At 51.8% G+C, this 19,527-nt stretch overlaps 3 protein-coding genes across 5 annotated transcripts in view; 2 read left to right on the forward strand and 1 right to left on the reverse strand.

Annotated features, from left to right (window-relative positions):
* SYT16 (synaptotagmin 16) overlaps positions 1-19,527 on the reverse strand; it is a 125,297-nt gene that overhangs the window by 45,409 nt on the left and 60,361 nt on the right. The gene's annotated exons all lie outside the window — the stretch shown is intronic.
* On the forward strand, positions 3-17,600 carry LOC125694591 (uncharacterized). The gene is made up of 2 exons (XM_048948102.1): positions 3-15; positions 15,031-17,600. The coding sequence occupies exon 2, from the start codon at positions 16,020-16,022 to the stop codon at positions 16,716-16,718; it is 699 nt and encodes a 232-aa protein (XP_048804059.1). The 5' UTR covers positions 3-15; positions 15,031-16,019; the 3' UTR covers positions 16,719-17,600.
* Positions 443-5,429, forward strand: LOC125694590 (inositol 1,4,5-trisphosphate receptor-interacting protein-like 1). The gene has a single exon (XM_048948101.1). It carries the CDS (start codon positions 3,329-3,331, stop codon positions 4,349-4,351), a length of 1,023 nt encoding a protein of 340 aa, XP_048804058.1. The 5' UTR covers positions 443-3,328; the 3' UTR covers positions 4,352-5,429.

Raw genomic sequence — 19,527 nt, forward strand, 5'->3', positions numbered from 1 at the left:
GCATGAGGTCCTGAGGTGCAGGTCCGTTCTATTGTCCATCAGTCCCATGCAGACCATCACCATGTGTTGCACATGATCTGACAGCAACACTGGAACGCTTGATGGCATTTTGTTCCTTCTGGTGCTCCTGAAGGCTCACAGACTCACAGGGAGTAATACAGATGTTTCAGAGGTACCAGGAGGGGAAGGTCTGCTCTCCAGGGCAAGATACAGGCCGTATTTCTATCCTGGGTCAACACTTTCACCTGTACTGGGGCACGTCCTGGCCGCCTGTACCACACCTTCTGGCCAGATGTCTGTGGCTGCATAATGATATCAGGCACCAAAGGAGGTGTCCTGATCTGCCACAGGGACACGATGGGGGTCCCTTTAGCAATGAAGACTGGAGTGCTGACCACAATATCAGTAGGCCATGTGCCTATTACTGGAGGGACTACTGAGCCTAGGTCGGCCACTAACTGGGCAGCCTGCTGGACCATCGCTTCTGAGGCCACCAGGGGACTAAATATAGAGATCAAAGTACCATGCAGAAAGGAGGGGGCTTGCTGTAGAATTAAGTCTCTCATTCCTGCTGAGAATTTGCCCATATCAAGACCATCAAATGTGTCTTCATAAATTGCTTTCCTTATGCCCAGTTCACGGATATAATTTTGAAGGTCCTCCATGGAGGACACACATCCCTGTATGTAGAGGTGTATCAGATTTATCCGCCATACCATACGGCAGGTCGCCATTAACCATTCTATTATAGAATGGTTTTTATTAAGATATTGAACACCCGCATATAACCTCTGCCTGAGGGCAGGATGGTCAGTCATGGTAGCCAACTTGGTACTTCCGGGCCATTCACCATCACAGTTTCTGCCCCAGAATCCCACAGTCTTAATAACCAGGCTGGCACACTTCCTCTAGGCTTCTGCTGAAATCACAGAACTAAATCTATCAATTCTGTTGCCATGTATGGTCGGGCTGTTGCACACAACTGATCAGGTGGCACCCCAGCCAGTCTATCCTGTACTGTCTCAGTTTTCTGAGTTATAACAGGACGGATCTCTAGTGGATCACTTGCAGTCGGAGCGTCGAGATCTGATTTAGAATTTCTATTTTCCTGATCAACAAAGTCAGTTGATTCAGGAGTCTGGTCATTGTCTACTGAACTGTTGCGAACTTGACCTACTGGACGATGCAGAATTGGTTTCTTCCCTGTTAATATGCCAAGTTCTTGCTCTACCTTTTTCATACGGTCTCTCAAAAGTTGGTTTTCATTTTCTAAAGTATTATTCCTCATTTCAGTGTGATTTAAAGCATTTAATAGTGGTCATGCCACTGTGGAGGCAGCTAATTGTCATTCTTTCGTGATTAGTAGATCTTTACTAAGTCCCTGAAAGTAGTCTGCCATGCGATATGGGGAGATATTTCCGATAACGCATAGGGGACCCCACGGTTTGCCTCAGGTGGTCAAACAGAGGTACAGGCTGTGATTCAGCAGTTCCCACACAGTGGTCAAACACTGGAACAAATTATCTACAGAGGCCAGACCGTATGCAGCTGAAGGGGCTGTTACACAGGAGCCCTGAGGGGCGCTCAAGGAGCCTGTGAGTGGCTGTTGTGGTTTCGTGATTTTTGTTGACGGTATTCCACATCAGGACATCACGTGGACCAGTGGGAGATAACGAGTTAACGTTCCGTTTCCGTTTCCTGCCTTCTGTGTGCTCTTTGAGTACCCTGATGGGTGGGGAAGGGGCGGCATGCCGGAGGACCTGGCAGGCAGAGGCAGTGGGGTGGAGCTTCGGACAGGACCCGGAGCGGCTGCCTCTCTCCGTGTGGCCCGGCTCAGCCGCCTCGGCTCGCCGCGGAGGAAGCACGTGCTTTCTCTCGCGCTATCGTGGTTTGACTCTCATTTTTTGATACTCTTGTCTCTCTCGTTTTGTTCGAATTAGTTAAATTCAGTAAATTACCCTTCCTCCTCAGATCGCTGCAGTTGTGTTTTCTCTGTTATCGGCTAGCTCTTTGTCCTTCCCCCTTTCCCGGAACGCACGTAGCCCGGTCTCGTCCGAGTCGCGGCAAACCGTACTGCCCCTTTCTTTTCTCACCTATTCTCGGGGCCTGTGCCCCCTGTCTCGGACTTATATCTAAGAATAGCACCAAAACGCATGGGCTTTGGGAGCCTGCAGTGAAAGTGATGGTGTGCTCATCACAGGTTCAGGCTGCATATTAGGAAAATCATCTTTATCACAAGGGTGGTCAACCACTGGAACAAGTTATCTACAGAGGCCAGACTGTATGCAGCTGAAGGTGCTGCTACACACTTGGGCTTCCTAATCTTCACTGTCAGACCTATTGCTTCCAGCTTGGCTCCATCCAGTGACCCTCTAGCAGAGTGGACTTCAGAGCACCAGAGGTTGACGGAGCTGTGAACCAAAAGCAGCTTGATATCAGCTGTACCGGACAAGAGGCCTGCTCCCTGTGTGGCATTCCAGTACTAGGAAGTGTATTGTGAGCTTTTGGTCATTACTAACTTATCTCGTTTAAAAAACACCATGTTCAAATCAAGTACCACATTAGCCACTGTTAACCTTTCCTAACAAAATTTTACTTCAGTTCCTCGTTATTTGCCTGGCAAAATTTCAGAGATTAATTTTGGTTCACTGGAAGGTACGTCTCTCATTCGCTGTCTCATTTTTCCAGGTATCATCTTTGGGAATCAATATTTCACCATGTCCTCCAGTTCCAAATGAGCTTCCAGGGATGATGTATTTGGAACTTAAGTTGGGTGACACAGGACGAGCAGAGCATCCACAGGCCCGGTCGCCAGTCTTCTTTTTGAGCTGGTCCGGGGGGTTCGGGTCTGCCTTGCAAAGGGAGACGCGGGGAGCTCAGTCCGGCCACGTGCCTCAGAACAGGGCCGATGCCGGGGCCACGGCGGCCCAGGGCGGCTGAGAGGGGCCGCGCTGGGTGGGGCCGAAGGGTGGGGCTGGGGCATTGTGACATCACAGTGCATCACAGTGCGGGGCTGGTATTGAGGCCGTGAGCAGGCAGCCAAGCTCCACTTTGGCCTGGGCCAGCGGTGAGTACAGCAGCAGGGGGAGGGCTGTGCTGGGCCGGGCGCAAACGCCGGCCCGCGAGGGCTTTGGGAGCCTGCAGAGACAGCAGCGAGCACTCAGGGAGCCTGCGAGCAGCTCTGCGGGCAGTCACCTCCTGCCTCCCAGCTCCCTCACCCCCGCTCCTACCTGACCCCAGGGGCTGTGGCTCCTGGCCCCGCTCCCCCAGCCGTGCGCGAGCTCCCACCCAGCCCCACTGACCTCCCCTCTCTCCCCTCTTCCAGATCATGGCTTTGGCGTTTGTCTTCGCCTTGTTGGCGCATGGAATACCATTTCTTGGTGATTGTTTGGATGCGGACACGCATGAGCACGCGCAGCAGTATGAGGCGTATCTGCAAGAGCAGATGACAAAGCTGCTGCTGGAGACAGAAGAGAAGAACGCGGAGGAGAGCAGGATGGGGGTGCAAGGCTCGTACTTCTCTGCACTGCAGTCCTGGAAAGTGTGGGCCTTGGCTGTACTGCTGCTTTTCCTGCTCTTCCGCTTCATCCGCAACTGGTACAGGGGAAGGCAAGCAGCAGAGTTGTCCCAACAGCTGTTTGACCTTTGGAACGAATGCGACAGGGAGATGAGGGAGCCGGTGTGCCACGGAGACCCCCGTGATGTCACCTACGTGAGCAGGTTTTACTCCGAGTTCTCCATTTGGCCGCTGAAGTCCCGGAGAAGCAAGTGCAAGGTGGTGGAGGAGCTGGTTGATGAACTTCTGAGCGTCTGTCACACAGTTGCCCAGGGTTACTTCATGCCACGGCTGCAGCCAGCCGTTGGGGTGGGCGTTGGCTTTGAAGGCAGGGGTCCTGAGGGGTGCTACACTGTCTACCGCATGCTCGTGCCCCTGAAGGCACCCCCGGGCCACGTCTTCCAGTTGGAGATGGGCCCCAGAAAGAGGATAGGGGTGAGGAACTCCCGCATCCGCGTGGAGCGCCAGTGCATGTGCCAAAGGGAGCAGCACATGCCACACCTGAAGTGCTTCCTCCACCGCCCTGAGGACCAGCTGACAGAGCAGATGCCCAGCCTGCTGCAAACCCTCTGCAACGAGTCCTACCTGGAAATGGAGAAAACCGCAACCTGGTTCCAGGTACTCGTGACAGAAGCCTGGGAGGCTATGCCTCAGTCGGCCACAATGAACCTCGAGTTGCTGCCCTCCAACCGACACTGCAAGCTCAAGCTGACCACCGCCACCGGCCAAGTCCTCTGGATTGAGCTCATTCTTGGCATACAGCAGGACTCGGAAACGTTCCTGACCTTTGAGTAGGCGGGGGCCGTCGTTATCAGCAGCACGAGGTGGCCGCAGAGACGCGCTGCTGCAGAGATGCACTCCTCCACACAACAGCCAGGCATGCCTGGCACATCGGATTCCATCGCAAGCATCCGCAGCTCCGCGTCCCTGTTCTGGAAGGTGGCTACAAAACGACTGACGCCCTACCTGCCACCTGCCGCAGAGCTGAGCATGCTGGACGTGTAGAGAACGCTGCTCAGCAAGCGGGTGGAAGCTCTCTCCAAAGGAAAACCACACCTGAGGGAGCCACACCCCACGCAGTTGAAGAGGCCACTGCATGGACGCCTGAAGCAGACTCCCGTTAACAGCTGGGCAGGGACCAGCCCGCCTCTCCCTGAGCGTCCATTTGTTCTGCAAGCCTCGGCTTCTACAAAAATGGGAGAAACGCTGTGTCCCTGAGCGTCCTGCTCAAGGAGATGCCCCCACAGCCAGCTCCCAGGGCTGTGGTGAGACAGCTTTACAATCACAGAATCACAAAGGCTGCAAGAGACCTCCAGATCATCCAGTCCAACCTGCCACACACCACCACTGTTTCCCACCATTCCCGCAGAAACCCAGGTAACACTCCCCGCCGTTCGCTGTACCTCTGGCAAAGGGCATACCATGTTGTGACACAAGCTCCCAGGGGAGCTGAACCCTTCGCTGACTCTCCTCATCCAGCCCTGTCCTTGTTGAAGCCTCTCTGCAACTCATTTTCCTGCATGCCCAATCCCAGGACACACTCCAAACTATTCAGCATGCACAGCAATGCACGTTTGCACTGATAAATCGTGGCACCACAGAAGTCACTCGGCAGAGATGGTGCTTCAGACAGTGCCATTCTCCCACATTTTGCACGAGGTAAATCTGGGTGTGAGAGGGTACATTTTTAACCTGTCTTTTCTTCACAGGGAACAGCGACTGAGTCCCCGATTGCTGATGAAAAGAGGACTACAATGAAGCTCTGCCTCCATCTCAGCGGGAAGAAGCACAACAGCAGCAGCCCTTAGTGGGATGCAGGTATCCAGGAATGGTAGCTAACCGATGCAGATAAAACATACGGCTGAGGAAACAAAGCTCTGAACCAAAAAAAAAAAAAACAAAAAAACAAAAAAACAAAAAACCACACAAACACACAAAAAACAAAAAACAGATCATAGACTTGTGTTATTTTCGTAGGCAATAATCAGCTCCCCTTGTCACTAGATTTCAGAGCTAGCCCTCCCTGATGCCAGGGCTGGCTGCCTCAGACCTCAGGCGCTGCCCAGCAGAACACAGGAGGGAGGCCGCACCCCAAAGGTGCTCCGCTGGAAAAATCCACATTGCTTTGCAACCACATCAGCAACACACGTGTAGGACCACGACGCAGCCAGTGCCTGTACAATGCTTGCAAGCAGAAGCAGGGCACACGTGGGAAAGAAAAATCCATTTCCTTTTAAAAGCATTCATCAGAAGTGAGAAACAGTTTAGCAAATTCACTTCAAGTTCCATCTTCCAAAAAGTAACCACAAGAATTTTCACATGGAATCTCCTGCTTAACTCAGTGTTTTTTTTTTTGTTTGTTTGTTTTGTTTTTTTTTTTTTTTTTTTTTTTTTCTTTTTTTCTTTCTTTCCCCCTCTCTTGGAAAATCCGATAGCTAAAGGGATCACCATTAAGGCTTTCACAGAAACCGTCACCAGCTTTACCCTTTACTACAGTATATATTCTCTTGTCTTGACAGGATCGTTACTCCTGAGTACTTCCCATTGAGAGGTGCAGTTACCCACACTCTCATTTTCTGCCTGAGAATGCTGTCCCATGCTGTGGGAATACAGGAAGGACTATTCAGAGCAGAAGCTGCAGAGCAAGATAAATAGCATGAGAAGGCAAGGCTGAGAACCCAGGCGTCTCCACAGTGCACAGGGAAAAGAAGCTACAACGTGATTGTGAACTGCCTGCTCTGCAGCTTTGGGGTAAAGAGAACAGTGGAAAATACGCCTGGGATGGGACAGGGAGTCTCAACTAGCATAGATGCCAAAACACCCATAAATAAACTTGGCACGGCAACAAGTGATTTACACACATTACAGCATTCATTGTGGTCTTCTTTATCAGCATTAGGATCTAAGCAACGCTTCCTGACTGATATTCTGCCTCAGTGGGGACAAATAAATAAAAGGGACCACCAACCAATTGCAGTAGTCCAATTGGTGTAGTCCAATACGTTGTGTCCATAGGTCTTAGAGTCACAGAACATGCCACTTGTATAATCAGTGGATATTAAGAATGTTATAATCACAAAAAGAACAAGAGAGTTAGGCAAAGTAGACTAAGATAATGAGAGAATAAATGGAAGGCTTACCTTTATGCTGGGCTCACCACAAAACACCAGCAGAGGGGATCTCCAGACAAGATCCTTCCCCTCTGGTAGCCAGCTCTTAAATAGGTCTAGGAGGAGCCTGGTTCCACCCCTTCCGGCAGCACAGGAGAATTGCCTTCACCTGTGCTCCTCTGGCTGACTCATGGCTCGCCTCAGGTGATCAATCAGAGGTTCAGGCCGTGACTCAGCAGTTCCCACACACTCCACCCCTTCGCGGCGTGAACCAATGATCAGGTTAACTAAAGGGTAAGCTTTCCCTAATACAGAGATCCGGTATATCGCGATGCTTATACAATTTCCATCGTGATGCATGTTGGTACAATTCAAGACCAGTTATGATCGGTGAACGTCCATATTCTTTTATGGTCGATGCTACTGGAGGCATGCGGCCATGAGGTGCAGGTCCGTTCTATTGTCCATCAGTCCCATGCAGACCATCACCATGTGTTGCACGTGATCTGACAGCAACACTGGAACGCTTGATGGCATTTTGTTCCTTCCGGTGCTCCTGAAGGCTCGCAGACTCACAGGGAGTAATAGAGATGTTTCAGAGGTACCAGGAGGGGAAGGTCTGCTCTCCAGGGCAAGATACAGGCTGTACTTCTATCCTGGGTCAACACTTTCACCTGTACTGGGGCACGTCCTGGCCGCCTGTACCACACCTTCTGGCCAGTTGTCTGTGGCTGCATAATGATATCAGGCACCAAAGGAGGCGTCCTGATCTGCCACAGGGACACGATGGGGGTCCCTTTAGCAATGAAGACTGGAGTGCTGACCACAATATCAGTAGGCCATGTGCCTATTACTGGAGGGACTACTGAGCCTAGGTCGGCCACTAACTGGGCAGCCTGCTGGACCATCGCTTCTGAGGCCACCAGGGGACTAAATATAGAGATCAAAGTACCATGCAGAAAGGAGGGGGCTTGCTGTAGAATTAAGTCTCTCATTCCTGCTGAGAATTTGCCCATATCAAGACCATCAAATGTGTCTTCATAAATTGCTTTCCTTATGCCCAGTTCACGGATATAATTTTGAAGGTCCTCCATGGAGGACACACATCCCTGTATGTAGAGGTGTATCAGATATATCCGCCATACCATACGGCAGGTCGCCATTAACCATTCTATTATAGAATGGTTTTTATTAAGATATTGAACACCCGCATATAACCTCTGCCTGAGGGCAGGATGGTCAGTCATGGTAGCCAACTTGGTACTTCCGGGCCATTCACCATAACAGTTTCTGCCCCAGACTCCCACAGTCTTAATAACCAGGCTGGCACACTTCCTCTAGGCTTCTGCTGAAATCACTGAACTACGGTGGAAGGAAGGGATGCCATTCAGAGGGACCTCGACAGGCTGGAAAGCTGGCTTCGGGTGAACCTAATGAGGTTCAACACGGCAAAGTGCAAGGTTTTGCATTTGGGCCGGAAGAACCCCAGGCAGCTGTACAGGCTGGGAGGAGTGGTCCTTGAGAGCAGCTCGGCAGAGAAGGACCTGGGGGTCCTGATGGACGAGAGACTGAACATGAGCCAGCAGTGCGCTCTGGCAGCTCGAAAGGCAAATGGGATCCTGGGCTCCATCAGGAGAGGGGTGGCCAGCAGGGACAGGGAGGTGATTGTCCCTCTCTACTCGGCTCTTGTGAGGCCCCATCTGGAGTACTGTGTCCAGGTGTGGAGCCCTCAGTACAAGAAAGACATTGAGATTTTGGAAAGGGTCCAGAGGAGGGCGACTAAGATGATCAGGGGGCTGGAGCACCTCCCCTATGAGGACAGGCTGAGGGAGTTGGGCTTGATCAGCCTGGAGAAGAGAAGGCTGCGGGGTGACCTCATTGCAGCCTATCAATACCTGAAGGGAACCTACACCCAGGAGGGGAGTAAACTCTTCAAAAGGGCTGACAACAGCAGGACTAGGGGAAATGGTTTTAAGTTGAAGGAGGGAAGATTTAGGTTGGATGTTAGGGGGAAGTTCTTTACAAGGAGAGTGGTTAGGCCCTGGAACGGGCTGCCCAGGGAGGTTGTGGATGCCCCGTCCTTGGACGTGTTCAAGGCCAGGTTGGACGGGGTCCTGGACAACCTGATCTGAACGTGTATGTTTGGTGGCCCTGCTAGGCAGGGGGGTTGGAACTACATGATCCTTGAGGTCCCTTCCAACCCGGGTGATTCTGTGATTCTGTGATTCTGTTGCCGTGTATGGTTGGGCTGTTGCACACAACTGATCAGGTGGCACCCCAGCCAGTCTATCCTGTATTGTCTCAGTTTTCTGAGTTATAACAGGACAGATCTCTAGTGGATCTCTTGCAATCGGAGCGTCGAGATCTGATTTAGAATTTCTATTTTCCTGATCAACAAAGTCAGTTGATTCAGGAGTCTGGTCATTGTCTACTGAACTGTTGCGAACTTGACCTACTGGACGATGCAGAATTGGTTTCTTCCCTGTTAATATGCCAAGTTCTTGCTCTACCTTTTTCATACGGTCTCTCAAAAGTTGGTTTTCATTTTCTAAAGTATTATTCCTCATTTCAGTGTGATTTAAAGCATTTAATAGTGGTCATGCCACTGTGGAGGCAGCTAATTGTCATTCTTTCGTGATTAGTAGATCTTTACTAAGTCCCTGAAAGTAGTCTGCCATGCGATATGGGGAGATATTTCCGATAACGCATAGGGGACCCCACGGTTTGCCTCAGGTGGTCAAACAGAGGTACAGGCTGTGATTCAGCAGTTCCCACACAGTGGTCAAACACTGGAACAAATTATCTACAGAGGCCAGACCGTATGCAGCTGAAGGGGCTGTTACACAGGAGCCCTGAGGGGCGCTCAAGGAGCCTGTGAGTGGCTGTTGTGGTTTCGTGATTTTTGTTGACGGTATTCCACATCAGGACATCACGTGGACCAGTGGGAGATAACGAGTTAACGTTCCGTTTCCGTTTCCTGCCTTCTGTAGACTCTTTGAGTACCCTGATGGGTGGGGAAGGGGCGGCATGCCGGAGGACCTGGCAGGCAGAGGCAGTGGGGCGGAGCTTCGGACAGGACCCGGAGCGGCTGCCTCTCTCCGTGTGGCCCGGCTCAGCCGCCTCGGCTCGCCGCGGAGGAAGCACGTGCTTTCTCTCGCGCTATCGTGGTTTGACTCTCATTTTTTGATACTCTTGTCTCTCTCGTTTTGTTCGAATTAGTTAAATTCAGTAAATTACCCTTCCTCCTCAGATCGCTGCAGTTGTGTTTTCTCTCTGTTATCGGCTAGCTCTTTGTCCTTCCCCCTTTCCCGGAACGCACGTGGCCCGGTCTCATCCGAGTCGCGGCAAACCGTACTGCCCCTTTCTTTTCTCACCTATTCTCGGGGCCTGTGCCCCCTGTCTCGGACTTATATCTAAGAATAGCACCAAAACGCATGGGCTTTGGGAGCCTGCAGTGAAAGTGATGGTGTGCTCATCACAGGTTCAGGCTGCATATTAGGAAAATCATCTTTATCACGAGGGTGGTCAACCACTGGAACAAGTTATCTACAGAGGCCAGACTGTATGCAGCTGAAGGTGCTGCTACACACTTGGGCTTCCTAATCTTCACTGTCAGACCTATTGCTTCCAGCTTGGCTCCATCCAGTGACCCTCTAGCAGAGTGGACTTCAGAGCACCAGAGGTTGATGGAGCTGTGAACCAAAAGCAGCTTGATATCAGCTGTACCGGACGAGAGGCCTGCTCCCTGTGTGGCATTCCAGTACTAGGAAGTGTATTGTGAGCTTTTGGTCATTACTAACTTATCTCGTTTAAAAAACACCATGTTCAAATCAAGTACCACATTAGCCACTGTTAACCTTTCCTAAGGAAATTTTACTTCAGTTCCTCGTTATTTGCCTGGCAAAATTTCAGAGATTAATTTTGGTTCACTGGAAGGTACGTCTCTCATTCGCTGTCTCATTTTTCCAGGTATCATCTTTGGGAATCAATATTTCACCATGTCCTCCAGTTCCAAATGAGCTTCCAGGGATGATGTATTTGGAACTTAAGTTGGGTGACACAGGACGAGCAGAGCATCCACAGGCCCGGTCGCCAGTCTTCTTTTTGAGCTGGTCCGGGGGGTTCGGGTCTGCCTTGCAAAGGGAGACGCGGGGAGCTCAGTCCGGCCACGTGCCTCAGAACAGGGCCGATGCCAGGGCCATGGCGGCCCAGGGCGTCTGAGAGGGGCCGCGCTGGGTGGGGCTGGGGCATTGTGACATCACAGTGCATCACAGTGCGGGGCTGGTATTGAGGCCGTGAGCAGGCAGCCAAGCTCCACTTTGGCCTGGGCCAGCGGTGAGTACAGCAGCAGGGGGAGGGCTGTGCTGGGCCGGGCGCAAACGCCGGCCCGCGAGGGCTTTGGGAGCCTGCAGAGACAGCAGCGAGCGCTCAGGGAGCCTGCGAGCAGCTCTGCGGGCAGTCACCTCCTGCCTCCCAGCTCCCTCACCCCCGCTCCTACCTGACCCCAGGGGCTGTGGCTCCTGGCCCCGCTCCCCCAGCCGTGCGCGAGCTCCCACCCAGCCCCACTGACCTCCCCTCTCTCCCCTCTTCCAGATCATGGCTTTGGCGTTTGTCTTCGCCTTGTTGGCGCATGGAATACCATTTCTTGGTGATTGTTTGGATGCGGACACGCATGAGCACGCGCAGCAGTATGAGGCGTATCTGCAAGAGCAGATGACAAAGCTGCTGCTGGAGACAGAAGAGAAGAACGCGGAGGAGAGCAGGATGGGGGTGCAAGGCTCGTACTTCTCTGCACTGCAGTCCTGGAAAGTGTGGGCCTTGGCTGTACTGCTGCTTTTCCTGCTCTTCCGCTTCCTCCGCAACTGGTACAGGGGAAGGCAAGCAGCAGAGTTGTCCCAACAGCTGTTTGACCTTTGGAACGAATGCGACAGGGAGATGAGGGAGCCGGTGTGCCACGGAGACCCCCGTGATGTCACCTACGTGAGCAGGTTTTACTCCGAGTTCTCCATTTGGCCGCTGAAGTCCCGGAGAAGCAAGTGCAAGGTGGTGGAGGAGCTGGTTGATGAACTTCTGAGCGTCTGTCACACAGTTGCCCAGGGTTACTTCATGCCACGGCTGCAGCCAGCCGTTGGGGTGGGCGTTGGCTTTGAAGGCAGGGGTCCCGAGGGGTGCTACACTGTCTACCGCATGCTCGTGCCCCTGAAGGCACCCCCGGGCCACGTCTTCCAGTTGGAGATGGGCCCCAGAAAGAGGATAGGGGTGAGGAACTCCCGCATCCGCGTGGAGCGCCAGTGCATGTGCCAAAGGGAGCAGCACATGCCACACCTGAAGTGCTTCCTCCACCGCCCTGAGGACCAGCTGACAGAGCAGATGCCCAGCCTGCTGCAAACCCTCTGCAACGAGTCCTACCTGGAAATGGAGAAAACTGCAACCTGGTTCCAGGTACTCGTGACAGAAGCCTGGCAGGCTATGCCTCAGTCGGCCACAATGAACCTCGAGTTGCTGCCCTCCAACCGACACTGCAAGCTCAAGCTGACCACCGCCACCGGCCAAGTCCTCTGGATTGAGCTCATTCTTGGCATACAGCAGGACTCGGAAACGTTCCTGACCTTTGAGTAGGCGGGGGCCGTCGTTATCAGCAGCACGAGGTGGCCGCAGAGACGCGCTGCTGCAGAGATGCACTCCTTCACACAACAGCCAGGCATGCCTGGCACATCGGATTCCATCGCAAGCATCCGCAGCTCCGCGTCCCTGTTCTGGAAGGTGGCTACAAAACGACTGACGCCCTACCTGCCACCTGCCGCAGAGCTGAGCATGCTGGACGTGTAGAGAACGCTGCTCAGCAAGCGGGTGGAAGCTCTCTCCAAAGGAAAACCACACCTGAGGGAGCCACACCCCACGCAGTTGAAGAGGCCACTGCATGGACGCCTGAAGCAGACTCCCGTTAACAGCTGGGCAGGGACCAGCCCGCCTCTCCCTGAGCGTCCATTTGTTCTGCAAGCCTCGGCCTCTACAAAAATGGGAGAAACGCTGTGTCCCTGAGCGTCCTGCTCAAGGAGATGCCCCCACAGCCAGCTCCCAGGGCTGTGGTGAGACAGCTTTACAATCACAGAATCACAAAGGCTGCAAGAGACCTCCAGATCATCCAGTCCAACCTGCCACACACCACCACTGTTTCCCACCATTCCCGCAGAAACCCAGGTAACACTCCCCGCCGTTCGCTGTACCTCTGGCAAAGGGCATACCATGTTGTGACACAAGCTCCCAGGGGAGCTGAACCCTTCGCTGACTCTCCTCATCCAGCCCTGTCCTTGTTGAAGCCTCTCTGCAACTCATTTTCCTGCATGCCCAATCCCAGGACACACTCCAAACTATTCAGCATGCACAGCAATGCACGTTTGCACTGATAAATCGTGGCACCACAGAAGTCACTCGGCAGAGATGGTGCTTCAGACAGTGCCATTCTCCCACATTTTGCACGAGGTAAATCTGGGTGTGAGAGGGTACATTTTTAACCTGTCTTTTCTTCACAGGGAACAGCGACTGAGTCCCCGATTGCTGATGAAAAGAGGACTACAATGAAGCTCTGCCTCCATCTCAGCGGGAAGAAGCACAACAGCAGCAGCCCTTAGTGGGATGCAGGTATCCAGGAATGGTAGCTAACCGATGCAGATAAAACATACAGCTGAGGAAACAAAGCTCTGATCTAAAAAAAAAAAAAACACACACACACAAAAAACAGATCATAGACTTGTGTTATTTTCGTAGGCAATAATTAGCTCCCCTTGTCACTAGATTTCAGAGCTAGCCCTCCCTGATGCCAGGGCTGGCTGCCTCAGACCTCAGGCGCTGCCCAGCAGAACACAGGAGGGAGGCCGCACCCCAAAGGTGCTCCGCTGGAAAAATCCACATTGCTTTGCAACCACATCAGCAACACACGTGTAGGACCACGACGCAGCCAGTGCCTGTACAATGCTTGCAAGCAGAAGCAGGGCACATGTGGGAAAGAAAAATCCATTTCCTTTTAAAAGCATTCATCAGAAGTGAGAAACAGTTTAGCAAATTTACTTCAAGTTCCATCTTCCAAAAAGTAACCACAAGAATTTTCACACGGAATCTCCTGCTTAACTCAGTTGAGGGTTTTTTTTTTTTTTTTTTTTTTTTTTTCTCTCTTTCTCCCTTCTTCTTCTTCTTCTTCTTCTTTCTTTCTTTCTTTCTCCCTCCCTCTCTTGGAAAATCCGATAGCTAAAGGGATCACCATTAAGGCTTTCACAGAAACCATCACCAGCTTTAGCCTTTACTACAGTATATATTCTCTTGTCTTGACAGGATCGTTACTCCTGAGTACTTCCCATTGAGAGGTGCAGTTACCCACACTCTCATCTTCCGCCTGAGAATGCTGTCCCATGCTGTGGGAATACAGGAAGGACTATTCAGAGCTGAAGCTGCAGAGCAAGATAAACAGCATGAGAAGGCAAGGCAGAGAACCCAGGCGTCTCCACAGTGCACAGGAAAAAGAAGCTACAACGTGATTGTGAACTGCCTGCTCTGCAGCTTTGGGATAAAGAGAACAGTGGAAAATACGCCTGGGATGGGACTGGGAGTCTCAACTAGCATAGATGCCAAAACACCCATAAATAAACTTGGCACGGCAACAAGTGATTTACACACATCACAGCATTCATTGTGGTCTTCTTTATCAGCATTAGGATCTAAGCAACGCTTCCTGTCTGATATTCAGCCTCAGTGGGGACGAATAAATAAAAGGGACCACCAACCAATTGCAGTAGTCCAATTTGTGTAGTCCAATACGTTGTGACCATAGGTCTTAGAGTCACAGAACATGCCACTTGTATAATCAGTGGATATTAAGAATGTTATAATCACAAAAAGAACAAGAGAGTTAGGCAAAGTAGACTAAGATAATGAGAGAATAAATGGAAGGCTTACCCTTATGCTGGGCTCACTACAAAACACCAGCAGAGGGGATCTCCAGACAAGATCCTTCCCCTCTGGTAGCCAGCTCTTAAATAGGTCTAGGAGGAGCCTGGTTCCACCCCTTCCGGCAGCACAGGAGAATTGCCTTCACCTGTGCTCCTCTGGCTGACTCATGGCTCGCCTCAGGTGATCAATCAGAGGTTCAGGCCGTGACTCAGCAGTTCCCACACACTCCACCCCTTCGCGGCGTGAACCAATGATCAGGTTAACTAAAGGGTAAGCTTTCCCTAATACAGAGATCCAGTATATCGCAACGCTTATACAATTTCCATCGTGATGCATGTTGGTACAATTCAAGACCAGTTATGATCGGTGAACGTCCATATTCTTTTATGGTCGATGCTACTGGAGGCATGCGGCCATGAGGTGCAGGTCCGTTCTATTGTCCATCAGTCCCATGCAGACCATCACCATGTGTTGCACGTGATCTGACAGCAACACTGGAACGCTTGATGGCATTTTGTTCCTTCCGGTGCTCCTGAAGGCTCACAGATTCACGGGGAGTAATACAGATGTTTCAGAGGTACCAGGAGGGGAAGGTCTGCTCTCCAGGGCAAGATACAGGCTGTACTTCTATCCTGGGTCAACACTTTCATCTGTACTGGGGCACGTCCTGGCCGCCTGTACCACACCTTCTGGCCAGATGTCTGTGGCTGCATAACGATATCAGGCACCAAAGGAGGCGTCCTGATCTGCCACAGGGACACGATGGGGGTCCCTTTAGCAATGAAGACTGGAGTGCTGACCACAATATCAGTAGGCCATGTGCCTATTACTGGAGGGACTACTGAGCCTAGGTCGGCCACTAACTGGGCAGCCTGCTGGACCATCGCTTCTGAGGCCACCAGGGGACTAAATATAGAGATCAAAGTACCATGCAGACGGGAGGGGGCTTGCTGTAGAATTAAGTCTCTCATTCCTGCTGAGAATTTGCCCATATCAAGACCATCAAATGTGTCTTCATAAATTGCTTTCCTTATGCCCAGTTCACGGATATAATTTTGAAGGTCCTCCATGGAGGACACACATCCCTGTATGTAGAGGTGTATCAGATTTATCCGCCATACCATACGGCAGGTCACCATTAACCATTCTATTATAGAATGGTTTTTATTAAGATATTGAACACCCACATATAACCTCTGCCTGAGGGCAGGATGGTCAGTCATGGTAGCCAACTTGGTACTTCCGGGCCATTCACCATAACAGTTTCTGCCCCAGACTCCCACAGTCTTAATAACCAGGCTGGCACACTTCCTCTAGGCTTCTGCTGAAATCACTGAACTACGGTGGAAGGAAGGGATGCCATTCAGAGGGACCTCGACAGGCTGGAAAGCTGGGCTCGGGTGAACCTGATGAGGTTCAACACGGCAAAGTGCAAGGTTTTGCATTTGGGCTGGAAGAACCCCAGGCACCTGTACAGGCTGGGAGGAGTGGTCCTTGAGAGCAGCTCGGCAGAGAAGGACCTGGGGGTCCTGATGGACGAGAGACTGAACATGAGCCAGCAGTGCGCTCTGGCAGCTCGAAAGGCAAATGGGATCCTGGGCTCCATCAGGAGAGGGGTGGTCAGCAGGGACAGGGAGGTGATTGTCCCTCTCTACTCGGCTCTTGTGAGGCCCCATCTGGAGTACTGTGTCCAGGTGTGGAGCCCTCAGTACAAGAAAGACATTGAGATTTTGGAAAGGGTCCAGAGGAGGGCGACTAAGATGATCAGGGGGCTGGAGCACCTCCCCTATGAGGACAGGCTGAGAGAGTTGGGCTTGATCAGCCTGGAGAAGAGAAGGCTGCGGGGTGACCTCATTGCAGCCTATCAATACCTGAAGGGAACCTACACCCAGGAGGGGAGTAAACTCTTCAAAAGGGCTGACAACAGCAGGACTAGGGGAAATGGATCCAAGTTGAAGGAGGGAAGATTTAGGTTGGATGTTAGGGGGAAGTTCTTTACAAGGAGAGTGGTTAGGCCCTGGAACGGGCTGCCCAGGGAGGTTGTGGATGCCCCGTCCTTGGACGTGTTCAAGGCCAGGTTGGACGGGGTCCTGGGCAACCTGATCTGAATGTGTATGTTTGGTGGCCCTGCCAGGCAGGGGGGTTGGAACTACATGATCCTTGGGGTCCCTTCCAACCCGGGTGATTCTGTGATTCTGTTGCCGTGTATGGTCGGGCTGTTGCACACAACTGATCAGGTGGCACCCCAGCCAGTCTATCCTGTATTGTCTCAGTTTTCTGAGTTATAACAGGACGGATCTCTAGTGGATCTCTTGCAATCGGAGCGTCGAGATCTGATTTAGAATTTCTATTTTCCTGATCAACAAAGTCAGTTGATTCAGGAGTCTGGTCATTGTCTACTGAACTGTTGCAAACTTGACCTACTGGAAGATGCAGAATTGGTTTCTTCCCTGTTAATATGCCAAGTTCTTGCTCTACCTTTTTGATACGGTCTCTCAAAAGTTGGTTTTCATTTTCTAAAGTATTATTCCTCATTTCAGTGTGATTTAAAGCATTTAATAGTGGTCATGCCACTGTGGAGGCAGCTAATTGTCATTCTTTCGTGATTAGTAGATCTTTACTAAGTCCCTGAAAGTAGTCTGCCATGCGATATGGGGAGATATTTCCGATAACGCATAGGGGACCCCACGGTTTGCCTCAGGTGGTCAAACAGAGGTACAGGCTGTGATTCAGCAGTTCCCACACAGTGGTCAAACACTGGAACAAATTATCTACAGAGGCCAGACCGTATACAGCTGAAGGGGCTGTTACACAGGAGCCCTGAGGGGCGCTCAAGGGGGCTGTGAGTGGCTGTTGTGGTTTTGTGATTTTTGTTGAAGGTATTCCACATCAGGACATCACGTGGACCAGTGGGAGATAACGAGTTAACGTTCCGTTTCCTGCCTTCTGTGTGCTCTTTGAATACCCTGATGGGTGGGGAAGGGGCGGCATGCCGGAGGACCTGGCAGGCAGAGGCAGTGGGGCGGAGCTTCGGACAGGACCCGGAGCGGCTGCCTCTCCCCGTGTGGCCCGGCTCAGCCGCCTCGGCTCGCCGCAGAGGAAGCACGTGCTTTCTCTCGCGCTATCGTGGTTTGACTCTCATTTTTTGATACTCTTGTCTCTCTCGTTTTGTTCGAATTAGTTAAATTCAGTAAATTACCCTTCCTCCTCAGATCGCTGCAGTTGTGTTTTCTCTGTTATCGGCTAGCTCTTTGCCCTTTCCCGGAACGCACGTGGCCCGGTCTCGTCCGAGTCACGGCAAACCGTACTGCCCCTTTCTATCCTCACCTATTCTCGGGGCCTGTGCCCCCTGTCTCGGACTTATATCTAAGAATAGCACCAAAACGCATGGGCTTTGGGAGCCTGCAGTGAAGGCAGCGAGCGCTCAGGGAGCCTGTGAACGGCTCTCCGGCAGTCACCATCAGCACTGGCCTCCGCCCCTGCTGCCCCCAGCTCCCTCGTCCCAGCACAAGCTCCCACTCAGCCCCACTGATTAGGCGGTCTATAACAGACCCCCACCATACAGACAGACCCCCTACAGGCCTTCACCCGATCTTTATCCATAGACACTCAATTTTACTCTTTCTGGTTGGCAAACAAAAGCAACAGGAACTCTGAATTTCATGTTTCTTAACACTGATGTGATTTAACTAAATCTAACCGTTGCTTACAGTTACGTTGCATATAAACGTTTGGCACGGGATAAACCAATTAACTCCAGCCACCTGACACATACAAACAAACGCACAGCACACAGCAGTATTTCACTGAGAACGTAACTATCAATCCACTTTTTGTGGCACAGAGACAACAGGAGATGACCATACCACTACAACGTGTGAATAAGATGAACGCACCACAGTCACGAGGTGGAAAGTGATGGTGTGCTCATCACAGGTTCAGGCTGCATATTAGGAAAATCATCTTTATCACGAGGGTGGTCAACCACTGGAACAAGTTATCTACAGAGGCCAGACCGTATGCAGCTGAAGGTGCTGCTACACACTTGGGCTTCCTAATCTTCACTGTCAGACCTATTGCTTCCAGCTTGGCTCCATCCAGTGACCCTCTAGCAGAGTGCACTTCAGAGCACCAGAGGTTGACGGAGCTGTGAACCAGAAGCAGCTTGATATCAGCTGTACCGGATGAGAGGCCTGCTCCCTGAGTGGCATTCCAGTACTAGGAAGTGTATTGTGAGCTTTTGGTCATTACTAACTTATCTCGTTTAAAAAACACCATGTTCAAATCAAGTACCACATTAGCCACTGTTAACCTTTCCTAACAAAATTTTACTTCAGTTCCTCGTTATTTGCCTGGCAAAATTTCAGAGATTAATTCTGGTTCACTGGAAGGTATGTCTCTCATTCGCTGTCTCATTTTTCCAGGTATCATCTTTGGGAATCAATATTTCACCATGTCCTCCAGTTCCAAATGAGATTCCAGGGATGATGTATTTGGAACTTAAGTTGGGTGACACAGGACGAGCAGAGCATCCACAGGCCCAGTCGCCAATCTTCTTTTTGAGGTGGTCCGGGGGGTTCGGTTCTGCCTTGCAAAGGCAGACGCGGGGAGCTCAGTCCGGCCACGTGCCTCAGAACAGGGCCGATGCCGGGGCCACGGCGGCCCAGGGCGGCTGAGAGGGGCCGCGCTGGGTGGGGCCGAAGGGTGGGGCTGGGGCATTGTGACATCACAGTGCATCACAGTGCGGGGCTGGTATTGAGGCCGTGAGCAGGCAGCCAAGCTCCACTTTGGCCTAGGCCAGCGGTGAGTACAGCAGCAGGGGGAGGGCTGTGCTGGGCCGGGCGCAAACGCCGGCCCGCGAGGGCTTTGGGAGCCTGCAGAGACAGCAGCGAGCGCTCAGGGAGCCTGCGAGCAGCT

This window comes from Lagopus muta, chromosome 6 (assembly GCF_023343835.1).
Source record: "Lagopus muta isolate bLagMut1 chromosome 6, bLagMut1 primary, whole genome shotgun sequence".
Classification (NCBI taxonomy): Eukaryota; Metazoa; Chordata; class Aves; order Galliformes; family Phasianidae; genus Lagopus; species Lagopus muta.

Bases quoted from the DNA above. Each gene is read 5' to 3' on its own strand.
- LOC125694590 (XM_048948101.1), top strand. From the start codon at position 3,329: ATGGCTTTGGCGTTTGTCTTCGCCTTGTTGGCGCATGGAATACCATTT.
- LOC125694591 (XM_048948102.1), top strand. From the start codon at position 16,020: ATGAGGTTCAACACGGCAAAGTGCAAGGTTTTGCATTTGGGCTGGAAG.